General features: G+C 34.8%; 1 protein-coding gene across 6 annotated transcripts in view; it reads right to left on the bottom strand.

Moving 5' to 3' along the window:
* Positions 1-20,868, bottom strand: part of MAPK10 (mitogen-activated protein kinase 10) — a 335,415-nt gene that overhangs the window by 76,805 nt on the left and 237,742 nt on the right. For 5 of the 6 annotated variants that reach the window (XM_037030724.1, XM_037030705.1, XM_037030733.1 and 2 more), the window contains 4 exons: positions 19,586-19,644; positions 18,618-18,756; positions 17,759-17,924; positions 15,094-15,165 (listed from right to left, as the gene is read on the bottom strand). In XM_037030724.1, the coding sequence (XP_036886619.1) occupies positions 15,094-15,165; positions 17,759-17,924; positions 18,618-18,756; positions 19,586-19,644 (436 nt within the window). The remainder of the gene's footprint in view (positions 1-15,093; positions 15,166-17,758; positions 17,925-18,617; positions 18,757-19,585; positions 19,645-20,868) is intronic. The other variant, XM_037030706.1, reaches the window with a different exon arrangement.

The following is a 20,868-nucleotide window of genomic DNA, read 5'->3' as shown; positions in this document are numbered from 1 at the left end:
ATGAACTTACAAAATATTTTACTGTAAAAACACTTTAATTGTTCTACTGCACCAAAATTTTTTACATTGTCATCTTTGAAAATCCATATAATTCTGCAGTGTGTATAAGTAAGCATTTACATAAATCTTAAGGTTGAAATAGTATTTTTCTTTAAACTTCTTATGTTCTGATCAACAAACAGTACATGCTGGCTCTCAATGTCTCACATTTTATCACCAAATTGAATACAAGCTCTCTTCAGATCCATGTGTTCTCACTTTATTCTGCACATCAAATTGTAGAAGTGCTTTAGGAAATGGCAAACAACTTTTTATTCTTTCCTTTTCCTGTTGTCTAAATCACAGATAATTTGGTTTCTCATCATTTGAGATAACAGTTTTTTATTACAAACAACCTTTTAGTTATTTCCACTTTTTAATAGTTTACCTAATTCAAGTTGAAGGTTATTTGGATTAGATCTCCCCAAAACTAACTCTATAATATAGAAATTGGAGTTTCTTATCTTTGAAAATATTTTCAGGTATGTGTATGTTTGTAAACAATCAATGTTTTACATGTGTCAAATGATAATCCTCACAGCAATCCTGTAAGACAAGCAAAGGAGGTATTTTATAAAGTAAATTACATGTAGGAGATAGGTCACATGACTAAAGTGAGTGGGACCAGAAGCCAGTGTTTGGGGAACTATTCCCATATGAACTCTGACTGCTGAATACAAGAGGCCCATAGGAGGTGTCACCACTCATGTGCTGTCTCAAGGGCCAAATGGACCAAGGATGATATAAATGCAATGTTGCAGTAATGACTAAGAAATGTTTTTTATTGTTTATACTTTTACTACCTCAATGTTTGACTTCACTTTTAAAAATGACTCAGTATCCCATCTACAGATCTATAGATGGAAAGAAAGGAGGTAAGATGGTGAAGGAGTGCATGGAAGCCACTCTAACCTCCTCCCACGACCAAGCTGGAATTACAATTACATAGTGAAGAAATCACCTGGAACAAACAACTGTACAATAATGAGAAAGAAGTCTTATAAGCTCAAACAGACAGAGGAATCAGCTTCAGCATAACCTGGCAGCACCTGCACAACATCATAGGAGATATGGTGGGTGAGGTGACCCTTAGTCAACCAGCTGGAGAGAAGGACCCACCAAAGAACAACACAACAACAATCAAAACCCAACTACATCCAGAGAGCAAACATAAACAGCACAAAGGACATTCCAAGAGCATTAAGTTTAGGAGATGAAGGAGACTACACCACTGAATCTCATATGTCTCCTACCATAGAAGTTCACACCACAAACTCAGGGAGTCAAAATAGATGTAAACTGAAGAAGCTGAGGCAAACAAGAAGAATCACACAAGTAATGGGAAGACAAAGAAACACCCCCTAGGCCCTGGCTGGCGTAGGTCAGTGGATTGAGCGTGGGCCTGCGAACCACACGATCGCGGTTCGATTCTCAGTCAGGGCACATGCCTGGGTTGCGGGCCAGTTCCCGGCAGGGGACACACTAGAGGCAGCCATACATTGATGTTTCTCTCTCTCTCTCTCCTTCCTTTCTCCTCTAAAGATAAATAAATAAAATATAGAAAAAATTTTTTTAAAAAAAGAAAAAAGAAACAGCCCCTAATTCAAAGGTGAGGAGGAATCCTCAGAAAAAATGCTAAATGAAATAGAGGCAAGTTAACTATCAGATACTGAGTTCAAAACAATGGTTATGAGGAAGCTCAATGAGCTCACTGAAATTTACAAAAAAACTACAGGAAAACTATGAGGAACTTACTGAAAACTATAGAAAATGAAAAAGGACACAGAAACTATCAATGAAAGCCAAGTGGAAATGAATACAATTTCTGAACTGAAGAACACAGTAGAAGGAATCAAAAGCAGGCTACATGAAGCAGAGGATCAAATCACTGATCTGGAGAACAAAGTAGAAAAAACACCCAGAAAGAGCAAGAAAAGGAAAAGAGACTCAGAAAGAATGAAGACAAGTTAAAGGAAATGCAGAACAACACAAAACATAATCATATCTGAAAACAGGGATACCAGAAAGAGAAGAAGAATAAGAGCAAGGGATAGAAAACCTGTCTGAAAAAGTAATGATGGAAAACTCTAATTTGATGAGAGAAAAAGTTACACAAATCCAGAAAGCACAGAGGGTCCCAATAAAGAGAAATCCAAAGAGGCCCATACAAAACATATCATAACTAAAATGGCAAAATTCATAGACAAAGAAAGAATATTAAAGGCAGCAAGGGAAAAATAGGAAGTAACATATAAGGAAGCCCCAATAAGACTAGCAGCTGACTTCTCAATGGAAACACGCCAAGCAAGAAAGAAATGGCAAAAATATTTCAAGTGATGAAAAGCAAAGGCCTGCACCCAAGACTACTGTCCTGACTACTGTACCCAGCAAGGTTCTCAATTAAAATGGAAGGCATAATAAGGAGCTTCCCAGACAAAAGAAGGCTGAAAGAATACACCTTCACCAACCAGCAATGCAAGATATTCTAAAGGGACTGCTTTAAGAAGAAGAAGAAAAAGAGTGGGAGAGAAAGAAACATAGGTATAAAGGGGGTAAAATGACAATGAATAACTACCTATCAATAATAACATTAAATACAAATGGACTAAATGCTCCAATGAAAAGACATAGAATAGCTGAATAGATAAGAAAACATAACTTGCACATATGCTGCCTATAGGAGACCCACCTCAGAACAAAAGACCTACACAGACTGAAAGTGAAAAGATGGGAAAAAGTATGCCAAGCAAGTGAACAGGAAAAAAACCCTGGGGTAGCAATACTTATATCAGACTAAAGAGACTTCAAAACAAAGGCCATAAAAAGACACACAGAAGAACACATCATGATACTCAAGAGAAAAATCCAGTGGAAGGGAATGGTAGGGGGAAAATGGAGACAACTGTACTTGAACAACAATAAAGAAATTTTAATTAAAATGAATAATAAAAGAAAAATAACAAAAACTATTTGCCATAAAACTAGAAGGCATAAACATTATAAACATATATGCATCCAACATAGGAGCACCCAAATATATAAGGAAAATCTTGGAGGACTTCAAGAAAGATAGAGACAGTAACACACTTTTACTATAAAAAGTAACACATTTTTACCCTACTGTCAAAAATGGATAGATCTTCCAAACAAAATATCAACAAACATATTATGTACTGAACAATGTTCTAGATAAAATGGAAGTAACTCATATATATAGAGCCTTTCATCCAAAAGAAGCAAAATAGACATTCTTTTCAAATGCACATGGAACATTTTCAAAGATAGACTACATGATAGACCACAAAACAAGCCTTGACAAATTCAAGAAAATTGAAATCATATCAAGCATTTTCTTGGACCACAAGGGCCTGAAACTAGAAACCAACCTCAAGGAAAAAACTCAAAACACTCAACTTCATGAAGATTAAATATTATGCTATTAAACAATAAATAATTTAATAATGAGATCAAGAAAGAAATTGAAAAGTTTCTAGAAACAAACAAAAATGAACTCACAACAGTCCGAAACTTATGGGACAATGCAAAGGCAGCCCTCAGATGGAAATTCATAGCAATACAGGCCTACCTAAAAAAGATAGAAACATTTCAAACAACCTAACCCTACATCTATAAGAAATGGAGGAAAAACCACAAAGACAGCCTAGAATGAGTAGAAGGAAGGAAATAACCAAGATCAGAGCAGAATTAAATGACATAGAGAATAAAAGAAAAATTCAAAGGATTAATAAATCCAGGAGCTAGTTCTTTGATAAGATAAATGAAATCAACAAGCCTTTTAGCAGACTCATCAAGAAAAAAAGAGAGGACCCAAATAAACAGAAATGATGAAGTGAAAAATGAAAGAAGAGAAATTACAACTGATACCACAGAAATACAAAGGATTATAAGAAATTACTACAGACAACTATATGCCAAGAAATTTGAAAACTTAAGTGAAATGGACAAATTTCTAGAAAAATGTAATCTTTCAATACTGAATGAAGAAACAGAAAGCCTGAACAGACTGATAACAGCTTGTGAAATTGAAGCAGTAAAACTCCAGCACACAAAAGCTCTAAATGAAACAGTTTCACAGGAGAATTTTACAAAACATTTAAGGAAGAGCTAAACCCTATCCTTCACAGATTATTCCAAAAAATCCAAGAAGATGGAAAACTCCCAAACTCTTTTTATGAGGCTAATGTCACCCTAATACCAAAGCTAAGTAAAGACACAACAAAGAAAGAAAACTACAATCCAACATCACTGATGAACATAGACCCTAAAATCCTCAACAAAATATCGGCTAACCACATCCAGCAATACATTAAAAAGATCATACACCATGACCAAGTGGGATTGATCCCAAGGGTGCAATGATGATATAATATTCGCAAATCAATAAACATATCACATGAACAAAAGGAGAGACAAAAATCACATGATCATATTGATAGATGCAAAAAAAGCATTTGATAAAGTACAATACCCACTTATGATAGAAACACTCAGTAAAGTGGGTTAGAGGGACCATACCTCAACATAATAAAGGCCATATATGAGAGACCTACAGGCAACATCATACTTAATGGGCAGAAATCAAAAGCTTTCCCACTCAGATCAGAAACAAAACAAGTATGTCTCCCTTCACCACTTCTATTCAACACAGTATTTGCAGTCCCAGCCACAGAGATCGGACAAGAAAAAGAAATAAAAGGCATCCAAATTGAAAAGGAGGAAGCAAAATTTCATTGTTTGCACATGACATGATAGTATACATGAAAAATCTTTAGTCTCCACCAAAAAATTACTTGACCTAATAAGTAAATGTAGCAAAACAGCAACATACAAAGTCAATATTCAGACACTGAAGGCATTTTTGTACACATTTTGTAACAATGAAATATCAGATACAGAAATCAGGAAAAAATACCATTTGCTATAACAACAAGAAAAATAATGTACTTAGGAATAAATTTAACCGAGGAGGTAAAAGACCTGTACTCAGAAAACTATACTACACTGAAGACAGAAATTAAGGAAGACACAAATAAATGGAAGCATATACCATGTTCATGGACTGGAAGAATTAATATCATCAAAATGTCCATACTACCCAAAGCAATTTATAGCTTCAATTCAATCCTTTAAAAAATATCTATGATATATTTTACAGATATAGAAAAAACATTTCTATAGACAAAAATTTATATGGAATCATAAATGACCTCAAATAGCCTCAGCAATTTTGAGAAAGAGTAGCAAAGTAGGAAGGATCACGTACCTGATATTAAATTGTATTACAAGGTCGTTGTAATCAAAACAGCCTGATACTGGCATTAGAACAGACATGTAAACCAATGGAACAAAATAGAGAGTCTAGAAATAAACCCACGTCTCCATGGTCAATTAATATTGGACAAAGGGGGGCAGAATCATAAATGGAGTAAAAATAGCCTCATCAACAAATGGTGTTGGAATATCTGAAAACTACATGCAAATAAATAAATAAATAAAGCTCAACCACCAATTTACACCATACACAAAGATAAACTCAAAATGGATAAAAGACTTAAATATAAGTCATGAAATCATAAAAGTCCTAGAGGAGAAGATAGGTAGGAACATCTCAGATATTCCAAACAGCAATGCTTTCACCGGTATGCCCATAGAGCAAAGGACATTAAGGAAAGAATAAACAAACAGGACTTCAAAAAAATAAAAACTTCTGCACAGCTAGAGAAAACATCAGAAAAATAAAAAGGGAACCGAAAATATATTTGCAAATGATACCTTCAACTAGGTTTTGATCTCCTAAATATATAAAGAACTCACACGAGTCCATTCCAGGAAGGCAAACAACCCAAATAAAAATTGGTCAAAGGACCAGAACAGACAATTCTCCAAGGAAGACATACAGAGGGCTCAGAGATATATGAAAGAATGCTCAGCGCAACTAGGCACCAGAGAGATGTAAATTAAAACCACAATGAGAAACCACTTGACACTGGTCAGAATGGCTGTCATAAATAAATCAACAAAGAACAAGTGCTGGTTGTGAAGAAAAGGGAACCCTAGTACACTGTTGGTGGGGATGCAGACTGGTGCAGCCACTGTGAAAAACAGAATGGAATTTCCTCAGAAAGCTAAAAATAGAACTGCCTTTTGACCTGGCAATTCCACTGCTGGGATTATACTGCAAGAATCCTGAAACAGAAATTCAAAAAAAATCTATGTACCTCAATGTTCATAGCAGCACAATTTATAATAGCTAGCTGTTGGAAGCAACCCAAATGCCCATCAGTAAATGAGTGGATCAAAAAATTATGGTACATTTACCATACTATACAGCAGAAAGAAAGAAGGAGGTCCTACCCTTCGAGATAGCATGGATGGAAATGTAGAGCATTATGCTAAGTGCAATAAGCCAAGTGATAAAAGACAAATATCATATGACCTCACCTATAAGTGGAACCTAATCAACAAAACAAACAAGCAAGCAAAATGTAATCAAAGACACTGAAATTAAGAACAAACTGACAGTAACCAGAGGGGAGGCAGGAGGGGATAATAGGGGGAAAAAGGGGAAGGGTCATCAAGGAACATGTACATAGGACACATGGACAAAGCCAAAGGAGGGTAAGATGGAGAGTGGGAGATGGAGATGGCTAGTGTGGGGGGTTGGAGGAGGGAATGGAAACAACTGGACTTGAACAACAACAACAAAAAGAAATTTCTATAGAAGTCCAGTTTTTCCAGCAGCATTTCTTTAAAAGACTACCACTGCTTTATTATATTGTCCTTGTTACTCTGTCAAAGACTATATTTACATATGTTTATTTGTGGGCTCCCTGCTCTGTTTCATTGATCTATTTTTCTAGTCTTCCCTCAGTACCACACCGTCTTGATTATTGTGTCTTTTTAGTAGTTCTTGAGGTCATGTAGTGTCAATCCTCCAACTCTGTTTATCTTCTTCAATATTATCTTAGCTACTCTTAATCTTTCCCTTTCCATATAAACTTTAGTCTGTTGGTCAGTATGTATAAAATGATTTGTTGAGACTTTGATTAAGATTGTATTGAATCTATAAATCAAATTGAAATGAATGGACATCTTTATAACATTGAATCTGTATGTCCATAAAAATGAACAAGGTCTGCATGTATTGTTGTTTTTTGATATTGTTCATCAAAGTTTTATAGTTTTACTTATATAGATTATATACATATTTCATTTTATGTTGTGCTAATGTAAATGGTATTGTGTTTTTAATGTTAAATTCCTCTTATTCATTGTTGGTATATAGAAAAAAAGAATAGATGGCAAGGAAAAAATAATATGCTTTTAAACCTTTCTATATGCCTGTTTCTAAGGGAACTTCTGGGGCCCTCGGGGAGCTTTGTGCATCATAAGACTGAATGCTTCCTCTTCAAGGCATAAAGGGGTAGAGATTCAGTTTCTCAACTTCTTGCCTTTTGTTACACCCCAGAAGTCGGTTCTCCGTGTCTGCCTCCTTGCTGTATGGCTCTCCTTTTCTGACCTTTAAGCCTTCTCCTGCCCTCCAGTGTAGGAGTCTCCAACCATTACTGGTCTGTGGCCTGTTAGGAACTGGGCCACACAGCAGGAGGTGAGTGGTGGCTGAATGAGCAAACCACAGCCTCTCCCTATTGCTCACACTACTGCCTGAGCTTCGCCTCCTGTCAGATCAGTGGCAGCATTAGATTCTCATAGGAGCACAAATCCTACTGTGAACATGTCAGGGTTTATGCTGTGTGCTCCTCATGAAAATCTACTGCCTAATAATCTGAGGTGGCAATGCTAGTGCTGGGGAGCAGCTGTAAATACAGATTATCATTAGCAGAGATGTCTGACTGCATGGAAGCCATAATAAATCAATTGCTTGCAGACTCATATCAAAACTCTATCAGTGAATGGCAAGTAACAATTAAGCTGCATGTGGTGACAGGCATTATAGTGGCAAGTGAGTTGATGTACTTCAATTGTATAGCCACATCTGGTGGCAGGCTTTTGGTCAGAATATGACACTTATTTTAGTCTGTGCATAACCTGCCCGTTATTTTATTTACCACTTCCATCCATGCCTCTTTCCCACACTGCACACTTGTCTCAGTCACAGTTTTGGTAAACCCACATGCTAGCCTTAGCCAAAATGAGTAAAAAACAAATGTCACTGGACAGCTTCTTTGAAAAGAGGGAAAGACCCAATGATGAGACAGCAGAAGACTCTAAGACTGCCAACAAAAAGAAAGCTGCATTTAAAAGATAATACCAAGAGTCCCACTTAAATTATGGGTTCATTGCAACAGGTGACTCACATTCTCCAAGCCCATTCTGTATATTTGGCTACCAGCTATTCAAGGAAACCATGAAACCTTCAAAACTGCTTCACCACATGGAGACCAAGCACACTGCATTAAAATACAAGTCTTTCGAACTTTTCAAAATAAAAAAGAAAGTGAACACTAAGAACAGAAGCAGTTATTGAAGGCCACCACTTACTTCATCATCAAATGTGTCTGCACTGCAAGCATCATTGTAAGTGGCTAACTGCATTGCTGAAGCTAAGAAGCCCTTTACTGTTGGTGAACAGTTGATCCTGCCTGCTGCTAAGGACATTTGTTGTCAACTTTTAGGAGAGGCTGCACCTCAAAAGGTGGTATGTGTTCCTGTTTCAGCTAGCACCATAACTAGACAAAGTGATAAAAGAGCAGAAGATATTTAGGCACAAGTGTTAGACAGGACTAACGAGTCACTGCGGTGTGCAATTTAAGTTGACGAGTGTACCGATGTTGACAACAAGGCAAGAATGCTTGTTTTGGTGTGATATATTTTTCAGGAGGATGTGCATGAGGATATGCTATGTGCACTTTTGTTGCCAACCAACGCCACAGCTGCAGAACTACTCAAGTCTTTCAATGATTTCATATTTGAAATGACCAATTGGGTCATTTTGTGTCAGTATAATTGGTCAGTATATATGCGGATGGAGCAGCTGCCATAACTGTATGGCTTTCTGGTTTCACTACTTGGGTCAAAGAGGTCGCTTCTGAATGTGGGTCCGTGTACTGTGTCACCCATAAAGAAATGCTGGCTAGCTGAAAAATGTCACCTGAACTTAACAATGTTTTGCAGGATGTGATTAAAATTATCAACCACAGTAAAGTACACGCCTTTAACTCACATCCATTCCTGCAGCTCTGTGAGGAGATGGACACAGAGTGCACGTCTTCTCTTCTACACCGAAGTGAGATGGCTTTCCAAAGGGAGATCACTGGCCAGTTTCTGAGTTACGAGAGCCACTCCAGAGGTTTCATGCAAAAAATGTCACCACTGGCAGTGCACTTCAATGACACAGATTGGTTCATAAAACTTGCTTATTTGTGTGACATATTCAACCTTCTCAATGAACTCAATTTATCACTTCAGGGGAGAACAACAATTGTGTTCAAGTTGGCAGATAACGTGGCTGCATTCAAAGCCAAACTGAATTATGGGGGTGATGTGTGAACATTGGGATTTTTGACATGTTTCAAACATTAGCAGAGATTTTGAAAGAGACTGAGCCAGGGCCTTCTTTTTCCCAACTGGTGCACGATCACCTGTCTCAGCTTTCAGAAGAGTTCAGAACAGATTATTTCCTGACCACAAAAGACCCCTGACCGGGGAAGAAATGGATCCATCACCCATGTGTGAATAAACCCAGTGAATTGACTTTGTCTGTGCTAGAAGAGGATCAACTTCTTGACATTGTAAATGACAGTGGATTTAAAAGTATGTTTGAGATAACTACAAATCTCCTTACATTCTGGATTAAAGTCAAGGTGGACTATCCTGATGTTGCCACAAAAGCACTGAAAGGCCTGTTTCCATTTCCAACATCCTGTCTTTGTGAAGCAGGGTTTTCTGTAGTGACAGCCACCAGAATGAGATTACGGAGTACACTGGACATAAGCAACACACTTTGGGTGTCACTGTCTCCTATCACCCCCAGGTAGGACTGTCTAGTTGCAGAAAAATAAGATCAGGGCTCCCACCAATTCTGCATTATGGTGGGTTGTATAATTATTTCATTATATATTACAATGTAATAGTAGTAGAAATAAAGTGCACAATAAATGTAATGTACTTGAATCATCCCCAAACCACCAGCCCTCCACTGGGTCCATGGAAAAATTGTCTTCCATGAAGCTGGTCCCTGATGCCAAAAAGGTGGGGGACTGCTGTTCCAGTGGACGCTGGTGTACTCTAAATGCTTTGGAGAAGGGGTTATCCTCTTACAACTATGTACTTCCATCTTTTCCGATCCTCTCAACGCCCCCTCCCTAGCTTCTGTTCTAGTAATTCCTGTCTCACTCAGATTTTCTCAAAATAATAATAAAACAAAGGAATAACAAGCAAATTAATGGTGAAAATATATTCTTTTAAAAATACATGGAGAATTAATAAATGAATAATCTTTTTATGTTCATGATTATCTGTAATTTCCTTATGGATGTGAAGGAAGGACTACTGGGTTTTTATCTCCCAACTTTATTTAGAGTCAAAATTATATACTGTTTTTTAAACTTAATCTTTATTATATTTACTTCCATTACCACTTATTCCCCTCATACCCACCTTACCCCAGCAATCACTACACTGTCATCCATGTCCATGAGGCCTTTTTCCTATTTGCTCAATCCCTCCACCCTGTAACCTCCCCCCAGCCCTTAGTGGTCAACTTGTTCTCCATCATAAGTCTGCCTCCACTTTCCTTGCTAGTTAAGTTTTTTTTTTTTCATTAGATTCCCCATATGAGTAAAATCATATGGTATTTGTCTTTCTCTGACTGGCTAGTTTCACTTAGCATAATGGTCTCCAGGTCCACCCACACTGTCACAAGTGGTAAAACTTTCTTCTTTTTTATGGCTGAGTAGCATAGCATTGTGTAAATGTCCTATCGTGGTTTTATCTACTCATCTACTGATGGGCACTTGAGCTGCTCCCATATCTTGGTGATTGTAAATAACACTGCAATGAACATAGGGGTGCTTATGTTCTTTCAGATTAGTGTTTTGGGTTCTTTTGGATATATTCCCAGAAGTAGAATTGCTAGGTCAGAAGGCAGATTCATTTGTAATTTTTTGAGGTTTCTCCATACAGCTTTCCACAGTGGCTACACCAGTCTACATTCACAACAACACTGTAAAAGGGCTTCCCTTTCTCCACATCCTTGCCAGCACTTGTTGTTTGTTGATTTATTGATGGCAGCCATTTTGACAGGTGTGAGATGATATCTCATTGTGGTTTTAATGTGCATTTCTCTGATGATTAGTGACATTAAGCATCTTTTCATATGTCTATTGACCATATGTATGTACTCTTTGGAGAAGTGTCTATTCAGGTTCTTTGCCAATTTTTTCATTGGTTTTTTTTTGGGGGGGTGTTGAATTTGTAAGTTCTTTAAAAATTTTGGATATTAACCCCTTACAAGATGTATTGGCGAATACATGCTCCCATTCTGTGGGTTGTCTTTTTATTTCACTGATGATTTCCTTTGCTGTGCAAAAACTTTTTAGTTTGATGTAGTCCCATTTATTTATTTTTTCTTTTGTTTCCCTTGCCTAGAAAGATATACCTGATAAAACATTGCTATGACCAATGCCTGAAATTTTGCTATCTATGTTTTCTTCTATGATTTTTATGGTTTGGGGTATAACATATACTGTTGGAAATAACATTGTAATATCTTATTATTAGGGAAGAGACTCAAACAATAGTGATGCATTAGTTGCAAAAGTTCATTAGGAAGTAAGCAGTTATTCACAGAGGTAAAAAAGATTGAGAGTATCTATCTGCACTAGATGGATATAATAATCCACAGCCTCCAAATTTCATTTCTTTAACTTTGATTATTCCTAATTTTCATGTTTAAGCTTAGAAAATATATAACATTAAATAATTTGAGGATTTTTCTTTATTTCTTCAAATATATTTTTGAAAAATTATTTCCTGGTTCCTTAACAACTTGTCTTTATAGGTATAGGATATATACCTGTAACCTTGATAAGGTTTTTCATTCTAACTGAAATGTCTCATGTAAGATAAGAGAACTGATGATCATTTTTTTAAGTCTCTGAAGAATCATGGAAGTGGTCAAAAATCATACACTTTTATTAGTATATAATAATCTTTGATATTACTTCCAATAAATGATGGACTCATTTAAATGCTAAAATATTGGTGCGATTCTCCTCCTAATATAAAACCTCCATCAGCCAGCCCTTCAACTTGTGTCTGACTATCATGGTTTAAATTAGTGAAGCTAATTTCATGCTTTGATTTCTCAATTCTTGATAGGAAGCTATACTCATAAAATGATAATGATTTCATGTAAATATTAATGAAACTTGAGAGAAGCAGAGTACGTGTTGTTCATTATTTAATAGGGATTTCTATGGTTTAGTTTATTTTTAAATGTGGCCATGACTTACAACATTAAGTTTAATGTTATAAAAAGACTATTTTTCCATGGACCCAGCAGAGGGCTGATGGTTTTGGGATGATTCAAGTGCATTACATTTATTGTGCGCTTTATTTCTACTACTATTACATTGTAATATTTTAATTATAGGTAAAATGAATTAAGTATTTAAATCCAAAATTTATACATTTTCAATATGATGGCAGTTCTAACTCATTGCATCTCAAATTATTTATCTATATTTAGGTAGAATTTAAGCTAAGCAAAATGTTTTCCACTACAAATGTCTTTATGTAACTTCCCTATTTACTTTTTAGGTCCTCATTCAGGCTCATTATCATAAATGGCACTAGCTATCAAAAACTGATATTTTCTATAATCATTGCTTGAAATAAAGAAATTCAGAATTCAAACCCTTATTACAATCTACATTTTGTATATTAGGATATATTCATTTTCTAGGATCATATTTTTATTGTATTTTGCACAACTTACTTTCAGTTACAAACACTGTTCTAAAATGAAAAGGGAAAAAATACCTCCAAGAGAACAGTTTTCAGAAGAATATCAATATGGTACTATTATCTTTGTCTCCTTACTTTCTGAATGGTTATTTTGGGTTGAAAAGTGTTTTAATTTTTCCTCATTTCACTGACTTTTAAATTTAATACTGTTAAATTAAGTAAAAAGAAATCCAAACAAATGTCTGAAGAGATAAATTAGATCCCCAAGAACCATGCTAACAAAAATCTAAGAAGGTATCCAATGCCACATGAAAATGAGGCATTCTGACTTTTTGCATTTCTCTAACTTAAAAGATTACAGAGATGTGGCTGTGTAACTTCACTTTAAGTACTGATTAAGAAGTTCCTTTTAAATCAGCTACATTGAATATATAATTGATCCTCAAAATATAAATAAGTTGAAATGAAGTATTTCAAAATATAATCATATTTTGATTATATTAAAATTATTTTTGTGTGTGTAGCTAAGAGCCATTTTTGTTTTCTTTTTTATATTTTTTTATTTAATTATTGTTCAAGTACAGTTTTCTGTCTTTTACTCCCATCCCAGCCCATCCCACCAGGGCTCCCTACCTCCCTCTTATATTAAAATTATTAATGAGATAAAAATTATCTCACTAAATAAAATTATTTATTTAATAAGATAAAATTATTAATTAGATATTTTATATGCTTTCCTTTTATATATTCAAAATTTAGTATGTATTGTGCACATATAACATATCTCACCTCAGACCAGCCATAATTTCAAGTGCTGAGTAGCCACATGTTGCTAGTGTCTACCTACTGAGCTGTATAGTTCTAGATGTCATTGCTCTTACTTTATTACTGGAATTTAGAGAATATCTCATTAATATCCAGCAGAATAAATAAATGCCCACATAAATGCATATTTACTGTGTATTAATTTCATATTGAGTCCAAGTTTCAATTATCATAGATTTTTCTTCTATTTTTATTTCTACTAAATAAGAATCATAATTTTTCTTACACACTAAAAGAGTTCCTTCATAGAACTTTCTTATTAATCAAACACAATATTTAATAGAATTATATATCACATATTTATTGTTCTTTTTCAAAGAAAGTCATAATATATAATAAATACATTGAACTCAATCTTTTATTATTATTGTGAAAGTTTTTAATTATTGTTGTCCTTAGATTATACTATTGTGTATTAGCAGGGTATTTCTGTATTTTAAAAAAGTACATCCTCTATTAATATGTAAACTTTATCATCTACATAGTATAATCAAAATATGTGTCTGTGTTAGAGAGTAAGCTTTTGGTCATTTCAGAAATATACCAGCTCATTTAATTACTGCAAATCATAAATATTGCTTCAAGATATTTCTGATGAAATCTAGCACAGGACTCAGTGGTAGAACTCATATCAACAGTACTTTTAAAAATTCTACATTTCATTGGAAAGTAATTATCCGTGTCTAACTCGCATATCCAAGTCAAGTGAGGGAGGCCTATTTTAAACCCACCAGACACCCAGCAATTTGAATAATAATTATGATTTTTAAATGTGGAATCTCATGTTTTAAGGAGAAAGTGCTATAATGACCTATTTAAGACTGGATGTAGTGTCAAGAGAAATTCAGAAGCTTAAAATGTCAGCAAGGAGAGAAATTACTATGCCTAACTGTTGGAGATGTACAAAATCATCTTAGAAAGCAGATGGAAAATACCTGCAAACAGTGACTTACTTTTCCATTTATAAAAATAAATATATTTTAATCATCTGAAACTTGGTGGCCTCTCTTATTTATGAAAAATAGCATTGCTACTTTGAAATATAGACAAAAAATAATTTAAGAAGAAAAAAGCCCATTGAAATTTTATTAACACAAATCATTGCAGTAAGGTAGTCTTCAGTACTGCTCAGATTATAGAAATTACCACTTTTTAAAAAATCATAGTTATACCACTTACCCAACTTTTTGCTTCTATCTTTACTCTCCTGGTAAAACCATTATGTGTTTAAAGGGAGAGAGCACAAAACATGTAAAGCTGCAGCAAAAGGTACAAGGATACAGTCCCTTCCTGGAAAGAGGATTTTGTGGCGAACCATTTCTCCCATAATGCATCCCACAGACCATATATCCACTAGAACAGGAGACAGGGAAGTGAAGAAAAGGGAGGAAAGTAAAGTTAACTGAGATAATTGATCTCTGAAGGAGAAGGAAAAAAGAACATTTAATTAGAAGGTACAATTTTTGTTCCCATCAAAAATTGGCTAAAAAGATGAATTGCAACCAGCTCTATAATACCACATAACTAATGTCTAGCATAAGAGCTCAAATAAATTTTAAAAAATTACTTTATGACTACTTTATGCCTTAGATAGCCTTTTTAGTTCCATGAAATGTTTGCATGGAAAAGAAGCAACTAAACCAACAGCATCTTCATCAATCTGTAGGAGTGGCATTTCCATTTTATACTCTACTCAGTTACACAGAATAGGGGAAAGAGACCTTTTTTTTTGTACATGCAGTCAAATCCAAGAAACTATGAAATGGCTGAAACTATAGATGTAAGACATAAATATTCAAATCTCTGGTTTCAGGATTTAGTTTTTTTCCCCAGAATAATTTTTATTACTAAATACCAGTTTTAGCTTCTATTTGAAATATTTCAAAAGTATGAGATTAATTACCACATGTTTAAAAGAGTCACTGGAAGTAAAAAAAGGTATTAAAGATATTTAAAAATTATTATATATGTATATTTATTTCTGAGTTGTCATATTTGTTAACCTAACATGCTTCACCTTCTCTTCCCAATTTTTCCCCTCTTCCAGCTAGCTTTTAGTAAGGACAAAGGGAAGTTGAGGGCAAAATCATTAGGCTGAAATGCTCCATGGGGAAGGAAGGCAGGGTTAGGTGCACAGGTTAGCTGGACATGCCTGATGTAGAAGCAAGCGGGTTTTTCTGCATGATAACCTTCCTCCCACTCGTAAATGGGAGAATAGCACAAGGGTGCTAAGTGTGGTTTCTCCAGGGATCTAGAGATGAAAACAAAACAAAGACAAAAACTAAAGCCGTAACTTGCAGCCCTTGCTAGTAAGGAAAGAAGAAGGGATGAGATGAGATTACGTTTCATTTATGCAGCAAAGATCTAAAAAGTCATAATAGGCGAATTCAAACCTTCTGAGACCTCTGTAGAGCCTTGAATTCTTGACCTTATAAATTGGTTTCCCTTTGATTTGATGTGATTAAAAAAATACTTGTGAAGAATATGTACTAATATTTGATTTTCCAAATAAATGAGATGTAGTATTGCTTTGGGAAGAGGACTAGATTTGCCTCTTCCAAGTCAAAAGGTAACAGACTTTTTCCATTGTCTACCAAAGTGAACCTGGCCTTCCTAGGAGCTGACTCTTTCTTCTTCTAAACAAATACATACCCTGACTGGTATGGCTCAATTGGTTGGATGTCATTCTGCAAAGTGAAAGGTCACCAGCTCGATTCCTGGCCAAGGCACATGCCTGGAATGCGGGCTTGTTTCCTGGTTGGGCGTGTATGGGGGGTAATTGTTTGATATTTGTCTTTCACATCAATGTTTCTCTCCCTTTTTCCCTCCCTTCCACTCTGTCTAAAAATAAATAAACAAAATCTTAAAAAATAAACAAATGCACAAAGTATTGTCTTCTAATCTGGAAGTACACAAATTTTTTTAACTTTGGTTGTCATAAAATTTTTCTAAAAGTACCCTTTGGTACCTGCACATAAAAACACAATGATAATTATTGTTATAGAACTTATAAAAAAGGAACTGCTAGGATTAAATAGAATGGAGTATAAAATAACTATGAAAGGTATTGAGTACATATCGAAATTCTAATTTAAAACTACTTTAATTCCTAAACATAAGATGTTATTTTTAATATGCTGTTATTCATTATAAATATTCTTTTCAAAATAATATAGTGTAATATTTTCTGATAGGTACTTATAAATCCTTCATTTTAATCAATAAAATTATATTGGAGTACATTTTGAATACTTTTTCTAACTTTTGTTATAAAGTGTTCCTGAGTACTTATATTTTCTTTATGAAAGCAGTGGTATAAAATATTTCTCTCTCCATGACTTTTGGAATTTATAAAAATTTACTAGGCAATTGCTACTCTAAATATTGCTTATAGAGCAGTTTAAAGTAGTAAAGAAACTCTCATACTACCTGAGCAATTTGGATTATTCTAAATTGACGATTCATTGTACATTTGTGAAGGTTCTAGTTCCAGGTATTTGTGGTGTATTTTTGTTTTTCTTTTCCTAGGCCTAGAGCCATTTCTCTAAGACATGACATAAAGCCAAATGGTTAGACATAATAGACGGACATCTTTCTGTTTTCATACTCGCTTTGAGCTGAGCTGCAACCTAAATAGCAATTTTTCTCAGTATCTACAGCATGTGTGCTCATTAGTATCCACTGACAGTTTAGTCAGACTCCGTTGACAATTCTTTTTAGCCATAATATGTCAATGCTCTTCAAGCAAAGCTTACTTCTCAGAAACACCCTTCACATTTTTAAAAAGTGATTCCCCCTTAGGAGTATTTTTTAAAAAAACTCTGAACATGAAAGCTGGCAGTCCTATTAAAAATATTCATATACATGAAAGAGAACGTTACTCTGGCTATCTGAACATGGACTCATTTCCTTTGCAGTCCCCGTGGCTACTCAGAAGCATCCCTACCGTTCTCCTTGTAGCCCATTCCCAGGATGACCTCAGGGGCTCTGTAATAACGTGTCACCACATAAGGAGTCATCATGAAGCTTGTGCCTGCAGTCCTGGCGAGTCCAAAGTCGAGAATTTTCAATGTACAATCAGACTTGACTACAATGTTACTTGGTTTTAGATCCTGACAATAGAAACAAGAGAAGGAATTCGAAGCCAGCGTCAAACGGAATGTGTGATTTTCATCTACTTGACCAACATGGTAGCCTTGCAATAGCACTGACGGCCCCTCCCCCACTGCCGGCCCTACATATAGCAGATGATTACTGCCAAAGGAGTTTACAATACATTTTTAGGGTTTTTTAATAACCTCCTAACCTTTTTAAAACCCAGAAGAGAATTGTACTATCATTGTTACAATTTAGGCTCATCTTGGAAAGAGTTTTTAGAAAAAAAAATTATTGTCATCAGTTAGCTTCCTCCTTATGACAACATAAACCTTTCAGCTATATTTCATTTCTAGACCTGACAGGAGAGCAGAGCAGGGCAGCTGTCTTTACAGTGTCAGAAAGGAACTATGTAAATGTACTGTCTTCTTTCAACTGCATATATGACTTCTGCCAATCAAGGGGCTAGAAAACAAGAGGTTTCTCAGGAGCTGACTCTCAATGAGCTAAAACAAAACGTTAAACAAAATCAACTACAGTATAGCTAGGGTATCCTTCTACACATGAGTGAACTATGTGCTAATTCTACCATTACAGAAAAGAGGGAGGACAGTACATTTAACCAAGTCCCCTACTTAAAGGAAATCATCTACAGTTGGTTTCTCTTCTCTAAAGCATCTGCATCATAAATCTGTAGTAGGTGTTCTTACCCTGTGAATAATTCCAGCAGAGTGAAGGTGTTTGATGCCACACAACATTTGGTATAGAAGGTAAGACATCCGTTCATGGTCTAATTCCATCTGAATCACCTGACACAAGTTGGCATCCATCAGTTCCATTACTAAGTAACTGCAAGGTAAATCTACAGTTTAGTTCCAGATCACCTGTGAATGGTTTCAAATAAGTCAGAATCCTCTCCTAAATCTGGAATTCTTCCTTACTTTCCAGCTCCACATTGGACTGAATAAAAAATATAAAATCTTCCAAGTTTTGTGCACATGCTTCACATGGTAACTCCACCACAGGTTGCCAATAGAAGGAGCTTTTATTAGTGTGTGGTTCCTGTTCATATATTTCCTACCTTCATCTTGTTCTCACTTTTCCCTGAATTTCCTGAAACTGTTTCTCAAGTACTATGACTCTACAAATAACAGAAAATTCAATGTAGCATCTTCCATTAAATGTAACATGTCTGTATTAAATAGAACAAGGTGTTTATTTTCTCTCCTCCGCTTGTTGTCACTATACTTACAAATAGATCATTCTTTTTACACAAAGTCAAAGGTACCACGAAAATATAAAAATAAATATTAAAGATTATTTAAGATAATGATTATTGGGTTCCTCTTTATTAATATTTCTTAAAGCATATTGACTCATTCTAAAAATGTCCCAGAATCAACAATAATAAAAAGCACATAATAAATAATAAATCTTTAGCTGAACCAAGAACATGGAATAACAAAGCACAAACAACCAGAAGACCAGAAAGAAGCAGAGACATCTTTCTGGAAAATAACACCAGAAACAACCCCTGTCCTATCACTAGATCCTTTTCATTTACTGCCAGCTTTCACATCCCTTTGATCCCTACAATGGATTTCACCTATTTGATTTTTGTCCATTTTCTCAAGTTATTAGAGTGCTATGTTCTCCCTTCATGACTGTTGCTACTTACACATCTTGGAACTCCTCCAAAGTTTTCTGGGGTGTGAAGACATTTAATAAACTAATAATCTGTAAAAAGAGACAATGGAAGGGGCAGAGGAAGGAGTGAAAGAAAAAGGGAGAGAGTAAATTATTTTAAAAGCATACTTAGACTAGCATTTTTCCAATTCAAAGTCACACACTAGTTCTATGATGGAAATAATTCTAGAACTCTCATAAAACATACAAAAATGTACTCACAAAGGACATATGATCTGTCTCCAGGTTAAAATAAAATTAAAAAGCTCAGATTCTTAGGCTTTTTAAGAGTCAGGGTAGACACATAATTTTGATATTGCTTTAAAGTATGGTTCTCCTTGGTAGAATAAAAAGCTGAATGCAATTCAAGAACAAAGAAGGAGAGCCATATAAAGAAAATGAGGTAGCAGTGAAACACCCTACAAGACTCAGCAAGACCATCTTTTAAAAAGGATGGTGTTCTAATTCAAGGTGGTGCTGTAATACAAGATATGTTTTGTACTGTTATTTTAGTTTACTTTGCTTCTATTTCACACTCAAATATTATGTAAACTAATTTTCCAATGGTATGTGTGGGGAAAGATATATCTTGAATGATATCAATAATAAATTTAGTAGAAAACATAAAAAGTTATAAAAATTCTGCTTCTTAATTTTTTGATTCCAGTTTTATTTTATATATGTGATAGTAAAGAATTTTACCTTCTTGTATAAGTAAATAAAAAAATCCTTGTCATATTTCCAAATACATTACATACACAAATAACTCAAAATGTTCTTTCAGCTAAATATTCTGTACTAATATTAGTGCCTGTAGGATATAAAAATAAAAACTATACATAATAATCTTCAACTCACAGTATAAATGCAACTATTTCACAAAAAATTGGGTAAGTACAAGTTTAAGATTTACACATCTCTAAAACATGAATTAAATAATTTCTGTAAACTTCATAAGTGGTACAGAAAGAAATGAAGTAATAAAAATAAAATAAAATTATTTAAAATATCTGAGAAGAGCAGTCAATCATGAGGAATGTTTTTAGGCTTTAAGTAGTTTTCACTTTTTGAGGAATTATTAACAAAAAATCATAATGCCATCCAATATTTTCACTCATATATATGTATATATGCCAATATATATACAGCAATGTCTATACATATCAAAAACCCAAGATCTTCTCTGTTAAAGCAGCCTTGTAGTATGAAATATGCATACAGAAATAAAATTGTTTCAAACTATCTTTAAGCTTGTTATTAAAGTACCTTGTCATT

The sequence above is a fragment of the Sturnira hondurensis genome, unplaced genomic scaffold, assembly GCF_014824575.4.
Source record: "Sturnira hondurensis isolate 20B ecotype Veracruz unplaced genomic scaffold, ASM1482457v3 Scaffold0001721, whole genome shotgun sequence".
Taxonomy (NCBI): Eukaryota; Metazoa; Chordata; class Mammalia; order Chiroptera; family Phyllostomidae; genus Sturnira; species Sturnira hondurensis.
Note: the sequence above shows the minus strand (reverse complement) of the source record. Positions and strands in the feature narration are given on the sequence as shown.